Source organism: Solanum lycopersicum, chromosome 6, assembly GCF_036512215.1.
Source record: "Solanum lycopersicum chromosome 6, SLM_r2.1".
NCBI classification, from domain to species: Eukaryota; Viridiplantae; Streptophyta; class Magnoliopsida; order Solanales; family Solanaceae; genus Solanum; species Solanum lycopersicum.
This window is the reverse complement of record NC_090805.1, coordinates 37,197,399-37,212,052: the sequence shown is the minus strand read 5'-3', so window position 1 is coordinate 37,212,052 and position 14,654 is coordinate 37,197,399. Positions and strand designations below refer to the sequence as shown.

General features: G+C 30.6%; 1 protein-coding gene and 1 long non-coding RNA gene across 2 annotated transcripts; one reads left to right on the top strand and one right to left on the bottom strand.

Annotated features, from left to right (window-relative positions):
• Window positions 1-5,560: 5,560 nt before the first annotated feature.
• Window positions 5,561-7,114, bottom strand: LOC104647967 (uncharacterized). The gene is made up of 2 exons (XR_741967.3): window positions 6,331-7,114; window positions 5,561-6,245 (listed from the first exon to the last, which is right to left on the bottom strand). It is a non-coding gene; the product is annotated as an uncharacterized lncRNA (long non-coding RNA).
• A 3,647-nt stretch (window positions 7,115-10,761) lies between these two features.
• On the top strand, window positions 10,762-13,872 carry LOC101250702 (xylan O-acetyltransferase 1-like). Its single transcript, XM_004240883.5, has 5 exons — window positions 10,762-11,508; window positions 11,609-11,780; window positions 12,887-13,086; window positions 13,170-13,328; window positions 13,403-13,872. Exons 1-5 carry the CDS (start codon window positions 11,078-11,080, stop codon window positions 13,749-13,751), a joined length of 1,311 nt encoding a protein of 436 aa, XP_004240931.1. The 5' UTR covers window positions 10,762-11,077; the 3' UTR covers window positions 13,752-13,872.
• The last annotated feature ends 782 nt before the right edge of the window (window positions 13,873-14,654 follow it).

Below are 14,654 nucleotides of genomic sequence, written 5' to 3'. Positions count from 1 at the left end.
ATCCATCAACATAGAGCTTGAGAAAATTGAAGTTTGGTTTGAACCAGTTCACTATTTTGATATATAGTTTAGGCCTGCAGATAGGCAAAGATTTGACCAACTTTTTTTATATGTTCAAACAATAAAAATCAGCCTTTTAAATAAGAGACATTGAGGTTGTTGATCTGTTGGATTACCTATTAGGTCGTGGAACCTCATAAATTACTGTTTATATTCTAAATTATTAATATATACCTCATCACCGTGGAAGTTTATTCACGGGGTATTACCACGAACTATTGGTTTCTCTATTTCTCTCTCTATATCTCTCATCTCTTTCTCTAAAGTTCTTGTGTTCTTCATTCATCAAGTGGGGGGATTCGATCCTAACATTAACAACTGACTAATAATTTTAGAATCCACAAATAATTAAAAGGTCGCTGAATGAGAATTTATCTTGTAAAGTCACTAAATTTTATTTTGTATCACTAAAATTACTCAACTTAACACTTTTATCTTCTAAAATCATTAAACTATATTTGTTATCAAAATAAATCTGACATGACAAAATAAGATATATTTTATGCCATTTAATTAATGGACCCACAAATAAATAAAATTATAAAATATATTTATTAATATACCCAACCATCCACAAATTGTCTTCTTCTAAAATACTAGAACCCTATTTCTCTTGCTCAAATCTCCCGCCTCCTTCTTCTACTTCTTTCTCTATTTCTCCCCAAAATTTTCATCCACATAAAGGCGATATAAAGTCTATACTGAATTTGTCCAGAGACAATTAATCTTATAATCTCTTATTTTTAATAGGAGTAGAATGCATATACAGAAAAATTGAAATGAAGATCCAAACCGCAAAATGTACCCAAAACACTTCATTATGGACAAGATTTGAGCATGTATAACATAGTACATAAATTATTTTTGTAATTTTTTGTGGTTATGTGAGACACCTATTATGATACAATATATTGTTGACTTTTTCTTTTCTAAGCTAACAGTGGTGCTTCACAAGAGGCAATATAGTCGGTGCCATTAAATTTAATACTTCTTATTCCCAATGTTGATTATAACTTTTTAAAAATGTTGTTGATAAGAAATTTTTTTTGATTGTATGTAATAGTTCCAAAAAAAAGTTACAAATTTGATAAAACATAATTAAGGGGAAGAAATAAAAATGAATAATTTTTATAATTTTGTTTATTTATGGGGTTCATGATTGCATGACACTTGATACGCTCAAACTTACTTCTCAAATAAGAAGTAAAGCGGTCGTATCAAGTAAAGAACCCAACTAATGAGGTTGGGATCGTTCCCACGAGGAAAATAGTTCAGACTTAACTTCAATCTATTATTACTATTGTTCAGTCAGTTACTTCCTTGGAAAGCAAAGACGATAAAAGGGGGGTTTTCTATTTCTAAATAAATGAAAATAACTAGAGAAATTAAAGGAGACAACTAACAGCTTTAAATGTTGGAGTTTAATCAATTAATAAAAGTAACTAGGGTTTACGTGTTCTCCACAGGTTCATAACTTGATAATTCTAACTATAACAATTTTTTCCTAGTATCTTGCATGCAAAGTGATAAGTTATGTATTTCAAAATCCTTGGCCCGGCATTTAGAAAATTTCACTCCGCACCTTGGTCCGGCTATGTGTGTTACTATATTAACCCTTACCTTTACCTCATATTAAGCATCGTATTTGATATTTGACTAAGTTATTACCTCGTACCAATCAATACTAGCCTATTAGATAGTATACACTAAATCTATGTTGATAATTATTTTCCTATTATCTATCTCCTTGGTCCGGCAAGTAGCATTAAGGCGAGTTCTAACGTTGATCATCCGTTAAAAAGACTTCTAAGCGAAATAATTATCAATACATGTAAGACACTGTTCTAGAATTGTTATTTTTAGTTAGGTTTTACCTCATTATTCGCCTATGGTTCCCACAACCCTAGTTATGGAGTTTAATTACCCATAGTCATAATCACAATATTCATATATATGATATAAGAATTCATGCACTTACTTCAATGAGAAAGAATAAAATCCAGAAATTTACTTGATTAATCGACAAAATTTCCAACAATCAACTCTAGAGAAAAGTGTAACAATCCAAAGTGTAATAATCAAAATAATCTCCTCACAAAGAATATAACATAAAAGTGTCTAATAACCAAGAGTCTAACAAAGAGTCTAAAAATAATCAAGAGTCTAACCCCAAAAACAAGGTTTTTTGAACTATTTATAAAAAATAAAAACCTAATTACATAAGGACTCTATTTGCTGTAAATCTGTCAAAACGCGGCTGGGTCGACGGACCTCGCGACGGATCGTCGTGGTCACGATGGGCCGTCATGGACTTCGTCGTCCATACTTGTGCAATTTCTTCTGATGCTCTCTTCATCACCCTCGACGGCAGGTATGCCGGATCGTCACAGGCACAACGGTCTGTCGGGGGTGACCGTTTCATAACACGTAAACTCTTGAAATTTGGGTACTGGACTACTTCTCTGATCTTCATGACGAACCAGCAGGACGAACCGTCATGGCTACGACGGTCCGTCACGCACTCCGTAACCCCACACTTGGTCAGACTTCCCCATCTTCCTTCAGCAGTTGCACTACGATGCCACCCACGGACCGTCACAGGCACGACGAACCGTCACAAGCTCCGTAAGTGGTACTTTTCTGTATTTCTCGCTCAAAAACCTTCGCATTCATTTTTTAGACAGATTTCCTGCAAATAAAGAGAAACTTACATAAAAATTAGTACAAAAAGGCTTTTGGACACACTAAACTTAAGGAAAAAGTATTAAAAATACCGTGAAATCACGGTATATCGACACCCTCAACTTAAATTCGTTGTTTGTCCTCAAGCAACGCACTATGACTCAATACAAAATTTTTGTACAATAGTATCCATGTTTTATCTTTTGCAATCATTTGGCTATCAATACCGATTAGTCTCATCATATTTATGCATGGTATCACTATTAGGCTTGAATTATGTGGAATCAGACCATGACACAGACTCACCATGCACTAACACCTATCCTCTTCAATTTCTCACCGAGGTGCTAATATTTCCGGTATTGCAACTAGTGTCCTCACTTCAAAACAATATCCTCATTTTTCACACAATGATTTCAGTTTTAGTATAAGGATTACTTTTTAACACTCACTCTCAGAACAAATTCATACTCATTCATACATATTGCCATAAGCTTGCCCTTATTTTCACTACTCTAAGTTCGCTATAGGCTCAGGGTCAGGTAGGGTATATTTAGGTATACTTTAGTGACTTTTTGTCCTCCTTGACATATCGGATAAACATACAACTTTTTATCATTTTATTTCGCCCAGCTTCTCATATTCTTTCACCTTGCTATTTTCCCTTCTTTCTTCATTTGTGTAAGTGACTCTCTTCTTTTCTTGCTTGTATTTCTTGTATTTTTTTTTCACTTTTCTTTCAACTGATTCTTGAGTCACTTTACTTTTGTTCTTTCTCTCTCTTAGTTCTTTCAACCCCACTTTTCAGAGCATTCCTCATAATAGTCACCCTCAACTCATGGCTTTGCCATGAGTCAAAGTACACAGTACCCAAAGTTGGGTCACGGCCATAAAAAGGGTTGTTTATTGCATTAACCACCCTCAACTTATGCTTTTGGCATAAGCTGAGGTGCACATGTCCAAGGAGGGACTAGGGCCAACACATTATTCTCAGAAAAGATCAATTGGGGTTAAAAAGAAAGGTCTAGTTTAAGCTCCTCTAAACTTTAGCCTAAACTAAACTTATAATTTTTGCTGGAAACTTAATCATTTTCTTAGCTTATTTTCACCAATAGTTTCATTTGAAAACTTAGTAAAATTCATGGATCATGTAACACTTTTTGGGGTGTATTTCATAGATTCATTTAGACAAAAAATTGATACTCAAATCAGCCCCACTTCAATTTTAATGAACATCACGATTTACATAGGTTTATGCACGTAAAATGACAATCAAAACAATATCAAACTTGAAGCCTTAACCCGAAACTTCATTCACAGTAACATTTTGACATGCACATACTTGCTCAAACATTCAAATACATGGTTGTCTTTCATACAATTTCAAGTACACAAATATAATCATAATCATCACGAAAACATAACATATACCTAAATCTACCGGAAATCATACCCAATCTACGATTCATTAGGAGCTAGTGACAGGGGCATACAAAAGGGAAAACAATTCAGTTTTCGGATGAATAATATGAACCTTAAGGGGTCTCTTGGGAAAGGGACCAAGAGAGAAGAAAACTCATACCTTTTTGACGTTAAAACCTTCACTTGCTGCCCAAAAACTCCTCCCAAGAACACGTCTAAGTCCAAAAGCTTCAACACTATCTTGACGAAAAAACTCCTCTCTTTGCCTAACGTTTTTTGCTATGTTTGAATAAGTTTTTAACGTGAAAGTTCTTCAAGTGTAAAAAACGTTTAGTTTTGATCAGTTCTTGTGTTTTTTTAGCAAATAGAACGTGAAAAGAGTGAAGAAACGTGAGAGAGATGAGCGTGAGAGAGAGTTAAAAGAAGTGAAGTAGTTTAGACTTAATCAACTAGGAGACTTAGTCATAAAAACACATTAATTAGTAAATAAATAATAATTAATAATAAAATCTGATTTTCCTTTTTTAAATCAGCCATTAATTATTAATTTATTAAATTAATTCACCAATTAAAAAAAGTCACATTAAATCATTGCTCCCGCCTAGGTTCGAACCTGGGTGGAGCAAGACTTCACTTCAAGGGCTCAATTTCGACCTTCTCTCTTGGCTTGTCTGATCGCAGTAACCTTTATTTCCCATGATCTAGGCAAGGTCCTAAGTACTTTGTCTATTTGTTTCTCAGTGGTGTATACCTTCCCCAAGGAGATTAACTTGTTTATCACAATAGTGAATCTAGTGATCATGTCTTGAAGTGATTCTCCGGATTTCATCTTGAAGGTTTCATATCTAGAGCATAGTCAGGCGATTCTGAATTTTCGAACTTGAGTTGTACCTTCACGAGCGTTCTGTAAAGTTTCCCATATTTTTTCACAGAGGTACAACTTGAGACGCGATTAAACTCATCAGATTCTAGACTACATACAAGAATGCATTTGGCTTTTGCATTCTTTCCCGACATCTTGTAGTCAGCTTCTCCATATTTCTCTTTAGGTTTTGGTGCAGTATTTCCTTCACTATCCGTAATAGTAGGGTGTTAACGGTCCATCTGGATTCTAATCCATAGTTCATAGTATTCAGCTTGAATGAAGTCTTCCATCTTTGTCTTCCACCATGAGTAGTATTGGCCATTGAATAAGGGTGGTCTGTTGATGTGTTGTCAATGGCCATGTCCAAGAGGAGGCGCAGAACTCATATTGATCTTTTATCTTGAGTTATTAGACTCTTGATTAAGATAACCTACTCCGATACCACTTGTTAGAATTCTACCCTCTTGAATTCTATAAAGGAACACGTATTCATTGGTTGTTCCTCTTTATTTGACATTTAATAATAAATAATTTCTTATGACAATACACTCAACACAATCTATTATTATTTATAAACCTTAAAATAACACAACAATTACAAAACTATGTATTCTAATGAATTATAAGCTCTAATTCTTTTCTATCCCAAGGCAAAAAACCCCGATTTTAAGTCTTTTATTGTTCTTCAACTTGTCGAACGATACCTACTCTCAAAACTCTGATTTTAAACAAAAAAATCTTGTCATCAATTGTACAATTTTTCTCTCAACCGCAGCACTCCCCAAAAATAAAAATTTAAAACTCTCACAAACTTTTGATCGTGTTTTGATATTACTCTCAATGTAAGTGCACAACTTTTTTGATAAAAATAACCCCCTATTTATACATCAAAAACTCCACCGAGTCCTTGTTTGAATAAACTTTTGTCTTTGCCACCTCGAAGTCTTGTTGAACTCGACTTGGACTTCTACTCGGCTGGAAAAGAAAACTCACACACAGTTATCCTTGTTTTCCTTAATTACATAAAAACACCCTTTTCCCAGTTAGATTTGGATTTAGCTAGACCATGTCAATACAGCCTGTTCTATGCAACTTGGCACTTTGACATTCTTCAAAATATTTATTCAGACACTTGTGTTTCTTACACCATCAACAACGTAGATTCGTGCTTGAAAAATGGAGGAAAGGGGCGCCTTCACATACCTTGATTTGAGTCCTTTAACATACATCAACGACTGAATTATCCCTTGCTCCTTAAATATAAAACAACAGACAATGAAAATTCAACTATAGGCAGTTACCTGATACATCCAAGCCGGGTCATCAATTCAACAAACACATGGTGGGCGTAAACTCAAGTGACATTCAAATCGATTGGCGTTCATAGTATTCAACCCCTCTTGTTACTAACAGTGATACAATACATTCAAATGAATCCTAACACATTAACCAGCAACTACCAGACCACTCTACACACACCCTCCTCTCCAAAAACATCAATTTACATAGGCGGAACTTGGACTCACGGCTTCCTATTGCCGTCCCATAAGTCTTACACGTAGAATATGAAGAAATCACATACATAAAAGAAGGTTACATGGTCATACCTTAAGTTGATGTGCTATGAGTAACAAGCAATATGATCATCCATTTAAAATCTTATTCTCTCAACAACTCATGAACAAAACAGCATACAACAATAAGTATAACTTTTGACGTGCACAAGTTAATTAAGCTTAGTGAGTTAGTGATTTTAGTGATTCCATGCTTGAGGATCTTAGTTTGAATTTGACAATTATATTGACTATGTGAGACAAGTAAACAATGATTGTTTCAAATGTGAAAAGATTTGAATAGTTTTCAGAAACATTGATTAAAATAAATTTGTACAAAGCTTGACGACTTGTTAATTTAATTGTGAAGTTGAGTTTAATAACACTGGTCACTACAACAAAAGTTGGAAGAGCTTTTTCCTTGGTGATGAATTTTTTTGATTGATTATATAGTTGTTTTATAGAGAAAACAAATATTTGAAAGTATATCAATTTATGCGAGCACTGATACTCTTCAAAACATGACAATCATCGAATATAATTGTAATAGTAATGTTTATTTAGTATCTTATGTTTAAATAGTTCTTACTTTTTAACTATATACAGAGTTTCAATACTCATTTTTATCTCATCATTATTGCATAATCTTTTTTTAATTAAAAATACATAAATTTTAAATTTTAAATTCGCCTACAATACAAAAATAAGTGAGTAAGTTGGGAATTGAAAAGAAAAAGGCAATAGTAGGAAGTTGCCTTAACTTGAAAAGAAAGGGATACACTATAGAAAATTGTCGGTGTCATACGAATACGATATAGAAAAGCTTCCGTAGCTTTTGCTTTTCTCAAATATAAATAAAAAGCTAACCAATACTTTTTGACCCTTAGCTTAACCTCATTATCGTTTAATGGTGCAACAACTACTTTTTCCACCCTTCTCCCGTGATCTTTTAGTTGTTTAATTAACGGAAAAGGATCTAAATTATATTTTTTAATTTTGGGCAAAATTAAGATTCTGATACTAGATGCTATAAGAATTATTTATCTATTGTATTATTTAGTACATTATAAAGGTATATATGTATCCACGTGGATACATTACAACTTATAATGATGCAATATTTACGATGTTCACGTGGGCATATATATATATCTTTAAAAATACATTATAAAATAGTGTAGGGATTAAAAAGTCATTTCTAAAGTTCGATGTTGTTACAATAATTTCAGTCAAAATACGGATATATTTCAGACCTTTTCCTTATGATTAATAGCAAAATACTAGTTGTATTTGAACTTTTAAAATAATTAAATAATTTGAGGTAAATATTTTAAAATTTATGACAATTAATTGAAAATGAGGAACTAATAATATATCCATGAGCTTCATCTTATTTAGTTCACATTGACTTAATAAATATTTATTAAAATTTTATTTTACTAAATTAACCTTATTAATTGTTTTTAAAATTTTAAATTTAATTAATACTATAGTTCTCTTGATTCAGTATAATCAATAATTAGAAATAAATTTATTCTTAATTCTATATACAAGGACAAATAAAATAAAATGGATGGAGACTAATACATTTGTGTATTAATTAGAGTCGTAGTTCAACAGCTTCATAAATTTTATTATTATTATTATTCTAGTCTATCCGTCCACTTTTCTTTGTATGTAACGTTTTTAAAAAATCAATTTGATTTATTTTCTAATTAAATTAGATCATATTTATTTGATTTTTTAAACAAAAACTTTATATATTCAAAAACTTTACAAAAGGTATTATACATTGCAATTTTTTACATATCAATATGATGAAAAAATATATATCCTAAGATGTTAGTCAAAAATTTTATAATTTAACTCTAAATATGGAAAGTATGACAATTAATAGTGCATGGAGGGTGTATTACATAGAAGCTGATAGGGTTGGATATGATATGATATGATACGATTTTTGAAATTTGATTACGTAATCTTAATATTTGATTTTTAAAACTAGTATACCACTACCATATCAATTGCTATTTGGTATAGTTTGATATTTTGAAATTCGATTTCGATATTTTGAAATTTGGTTTCAATATTTTGTGGCATCATAAATTGGTAAACATAATTTGGTCAGTTTTAATTAATATATACTCGTATTATAGAGTATTATGATTTCAACAGGTCAAAAAAGGTCTCAATTGTATCTTATCAACACATTACACATGCAATAATGATTGACATAGTGAGTTTACAATTTTATCCATATTAATTATATTAATTATGAAGTGAATAAATTAGAAAGTTAAGATTTACAAAAAGTTTTACCGTTTTTAAAATAATAAATTGAGGATATTATAGATTAAAAAAATTATTTTCTTATGCAATACATGAAATGCAATAAGAAGTTGCCATAATTGATCATGATATATTACATTATTATATACTTGGCAATAAATGTGTGATTTTAAGTGGAAGCAGGAGCAGCTCAAGCAAATTAATGACCTAAAGTAAAAATTAAAAGGGGCCTTAAATTTGAATCGTCAATAACTTTATATAATTAATTTCTTTTAGTTTTTAATTGATAATATAATCATCCTTATTTTAAATTATTTTTCATGAGATATAATACTTTAAATATGTCAAATTTCTTCTATAATTCCATCATTTTTCATGAAAAATTTACTTTTTCTACAATTAATATTCAATATTTGTTAAAAAATAATAACTTTTATAACCTATAATTATTAAAAATAAGGCTTTTTAAATTTAGAGGCTTAAGAGACGTTTTTTTTTGTTAACACTGTCGAGCCATCTCCGAGCGGAGGCTGTTAATATGCCTGCTTACTATCATTCAGAAGTTGGGACCATGAAAATATTTTGTGGACTCCATTTATATTGTCTTATCTATTTTTATTTATTTTTATTTCTGAATTTTAAGTTTTACATGTTTCTACAAATTAATCAGTGTTTTTTATTAATTAAGTATAGAATTTTATGTCTTAAAAATGATCTGCGGAATAAGTAGTTAATGTTGACTATTTTTTAGAACTATTTTTAATATAAGACTCACTAAATCTAAAGGACAGAGTAAATTTTGTCCTAGTAACTATGTGTTCTTTTTGTTGATATGAAAATTGTAAAAATAAAATATTTGGATAGTCCCTCTTTTTTTTTTTCCACTTCTTAGTTACTGTTTGACTATTGAAGTAAGATTCACGTTTTAAGAATAAATTTTATTTTATTTGAAAATTTTGCCCTGAAATTTTGATATTTTATTTGAAGTTAATGTCCCAAATTGTAAAAATTGCATAAATTAATATATTTTAAAAAATAATTACTGATTTTAGCGATACTTTTTGTTTATTATCATTTATAATAATGCTTTGTTAAATCTATAATATGTATTAAAAGTGAATTATGTATGCAATATATATGAATTATAATTGTTTTTTGAAATATATCATGTTTGTTTGGTAAAAAATTGTCACATTATATTATAAGTGTATTAAAATGTGTGATAAATGTATTATTCATCATTAAAATTTGTATTATATGTGAATAATAAATTGTTCTTTGTAATATGAATTAAACTTGTATTATAAATGAATTAAAAGTGATCAAGTGAAAAAATTATTATTACTATAAATGATAAATATTTTTTATTATAATATATTTATGTAAGTTTCCCGTATTAAATTTGTGAAACAACTTATGGCTTGTCTACTAACTTGCTTTTGAAATAATAATAGATATCATTCCATGTATTATAAAAACATGATCAATTGGTATAAAAAAATTAAGAGAACTTACATAAAAAAGTTTTACATTAAGAGGGTAATTATTTTGATACACTCTAGTTTATAATATTTTATAGTTTACATGATCTTGATGTTTTTCAGATATTTTTAAAATATGATATTTTTTTTTGAAATATATATATATATATATATATAAAATATATTCGTAATTGATGCTAATGGATTAGTTTGAATAATACTTACACGTACCGGGTATATACACATAGTCAATACATAATGTGTTTAAATTTATAATTTTTATTTTACTTAATCATCATTAATTAATATATGTTTTACTTCATCAAATCACGTAATAATAAAAATTATATTAATTTAATGTAAACACCCTATGCGAATAAGTTTTTTCGTTGGTTCTACTGGAGAATCTAGAAAGATAAAAGAAAGAGATGAATAAAGCTTTGAGATCACTCCTCTCTCCCAATCTCTCTCACATCACACATCACACATCCAACAATGGTAGTTGTTCGTTTAAAACAAATACCAAAATCTGAGAATGACAATTTTCTACTAATTCAACATCTTTGTGAAAACCCCATTTCACCAAATACTTTTGGTAACACAAAAATAAAAATTCTTTAATATAAATATAACCAGAAAAAGAAAAAAAAGTTAGGGATGCTATTTTTTTGTTTATATTTTCAATTATTAGCAGTTAGTGGCATTTCCCATCTCAACAGACAGACATGAAGCACGGCGGACAGAAGAACAATAACCTGTCAATAGTCGTTGTGGTTTTCTCCATATTCTTGTTTAGTTGTTTCATATACAACGAAGATTTCAAGTCCATAGCAGAATTCCCATTCTCAAGACCCAAAATTCAATTAGAAAGTGATGAAAACAGAGTTTCACCATCAATGGTAATGAACTCAAGGACGATAGTCGAGACAGAGATAGAACAGAGCATTGAAATGGCTGAGGATGAGAACATTGAATTGCCACCTGATGATTGCGATCTGTTTACAGGGAATTGGGTTTATGATAATATAAGTCACCCAATTTACAAAGAAGATCAATGTGAGTTCCTTACTTCTCAAGTTACTTGCTTGAGGAATGGAAGAAAGGATTCTATGTATCAGAACTGGAGATGGCAACCCAGAGACTGTTCTTTACCCAAGTAAGACAAATAATATCACCAGTTCGAAATTGTTTAGGGAGGTATTTGTCAGCTATTACGTACTTTATGTGTTTACTCATTTAATTAAAAAGAATTTCAGGTTTAAACCAAGATTGCTTCTTGAGAAATTGAGGAACAAGAGACTCATGTTTGTAGGAGACTCATTGAACAGGAATCAATGGGAATCCATGGTTTGTTTGGTTCAATCTGTTGTTCCTTCTGCCAAAAAAAGCCTAAACAAAATTGGTTCTTTATCTGTTTTCACAATTCAGGTAATCCTATATTTCTATGTAGTATTGATACACTTATTTAAGAAAATAACAATTGATATAATAAATTTACTATCTTACGTTTATTAATTAATAAAAATTTAACATCAAAATTTCATTAAAAAAATTTAATTTTTCAAAACATTAACCTTCTAAACAATTAAGAATATAGTTGATAAAAGATGCTCCATAAAAAGGGATAGAGGAGAGGAAGTAGCTAGTAGGAACTTCTTTAAAAAGATTGATTCTCTCTAAAATATAATGATTATGTTTTTCCTTTCTTTAGTTTGATAAGACTTTAATGCTATAATTAAATTCTATAATGTTAAATACTTTTGTATCAATTAAGATCACTTTAATGTTAACAAACTAATTAATTATCCCAAATAAGTATGAACTAGCGTGCTTTAAAAAAGCATCTCCACTAGTCAATTTTATGATGTACTGTTGCGTACTAAATAATCTTGATTAGTTGGATACGTCACCACTGCGTAATAAGAAAGATTCATAGTCTATTTAAACCTTTTTTCACCTAATATTGGTGAAAGGTTCTAAATTCTAATAGTGGTTTGATTATAGGAAAATTCAGTTGTAGACATTTAGTGTATATATTCGATTAATCCTTTCGGTTGGATCATATGATTCACATTACTTTTTATTCTGTAAAAAAAGATATATTCTTATAATAAGTACTTCCTCTATTTCAATTCAATTATTTTTAGATTTTAAAATTCAACTAAGTCTATTTTTAAGTAATTTTTGAAATAAGTCTATTTTGATTGTTAATTATTGTGACTTATGATACTTTTTACGTAGTTTACAAATATATAAATTTTATTTCAAAAAATTGAGCAAATTCTCGATCAAACTGAAATCGTTTGGTTCTTCAAAAAATGAAATGTGTCACATAAAATGAGTAGAAGGAGTATCAATTTAACTTTAAAATGTTTATTTACCTTGAATGAAATGACATATAGCTACACAAACATCGATAACTTATTTTAGACCACAAATTTCAAAAAAAATTTCTGTTCAAATTTAAGCAAGACTAACTCATATAAAATAAGACCGAGGGAATAACTTTTTAGGTCTTTTAACAACATATGCAGGATTACAATGCCACGGTGGAATTTTATTGGGCTCCATTTCTAGTAGAGTCAAACTCGGATGATCCAAATATGCATAGCATCTTGAACAGAATCATCATGCCTGAATCTATCGACAAGCATGGCAACAACTGGAAGAATGTTGACTATCTCATCTTCAACACATATATTTGGTGGATGAACACTTTCTCTATGAAAATTCTGTAAGTAAAATAACTCACCAAACAAATTAATAATTCCAAATTTCAAACAATTATTGTGTGATTTTGTGTTTCCTACCCAACAGACGAGGATCGTTCGATGAAGGAGCAACAGAATACGATGAGACAGACAGACCAACAGCTTATAAGAGAGTGTTGACAACTTGGTCCCAATGGGTCGATAAAAATATAGATCCCAATCGCACCCAAGTCTTCTTCATGAGCATGTCTCCTCTTCATATCAAGTAAAAACAAATCGTTTTCTTTTGAATTTTCATTGACATTAATGATGAAATATACTAATTCGTTATTTAAATAGGAGCTTTGATTGGGAAAATCCTGATGGAATAAAATGTGCAAAAGAGACATCGCCAATACTGAACACATCAATGCCACTAAATGTTGGAACAGATAAAAGGTTGTTTGTGATAGCAGCAAATGTGATTAGATCCATCAAGGTTCCAGTATACTTTCTCAACATTACAACATTATCAGAGTATAGAAAAGATGCACACACATCAGTTCACACAATTCGTCAAGGCAAAATGCTAACGCCTGAACAACAGGATGATCCTGCAACTTATGCTGATTGTATACATTGGTGCCTCCCTGGATTGCCCGATACTTGGAACGAGTTCCTTTATTCACGCATTGTTTCACATTCTTGACACTTAGTCCCTTCTTCATTCTGCAGTTCTTACAACAATTTTTTCTTTTTTTTAAACCTTTACAAACAATTTATTTTTGTGTAATTTCAGTCATTGTTAATTAGAAAAGCAAAAGGAAAAATCTAGTAGCTGTCCTTCCTTAGGCTGGGCTATATATTATCATTTGGCCTAATTAATTTGAAAAACTGTCAATTAAGCGAAAACTGAAGCGGACATTATATGTTCTATGACTTGTTATACAGTGAGATTATCTCCAACGGAAATAATAAGCGAAATAGCATTTAAAGAATCAAGTTATTTGAGAATTTATGCAGAAAAGTAAAAAAGACCTCTGGTTAAGGGTGAAGTACTCACACTACTGCACTACAACCCATGTTGGTTTTATTTTATCTCTTATTATTATTTTTATAATATACAAACTTTGTATATATTAAGAATTTGTATCAGCTGAGCACACCCTGTTTATATACCGCACAACATAAATTAATAAAAAATCAACTCATTCTCTAGTATCGCTTTACTCTTTATGGTTTTAGAGCGTCTCTAACTCTCAGAAGTACTTTCTCTGTTCTTCACTCTCACGAGTACCTTCTCTATTCATCACGTTAAATTGACCCCCAATGTTTTTGCAATGCAAATAACAATTCCACGATTGTCGAGTTCAATTCTGTCACAGAGTTGCCAATCAAATTAACTGGCATCCACAACTTCTTTCTGTTGGAAAGGTTAAGTATCGATGCTTATATGTGGCCATAATATCTATGGCAATCTTGGTTGATCCATTTATGACCCCTCACATGCTCTCTCAAAACAATCAAGATATCAAAAATCATGCGTTTCTTGTTTGGTTTCGTCAAGATTAGTTGATCCAAAATGCTATCTTGGCCTCTGTTAAACCAACTC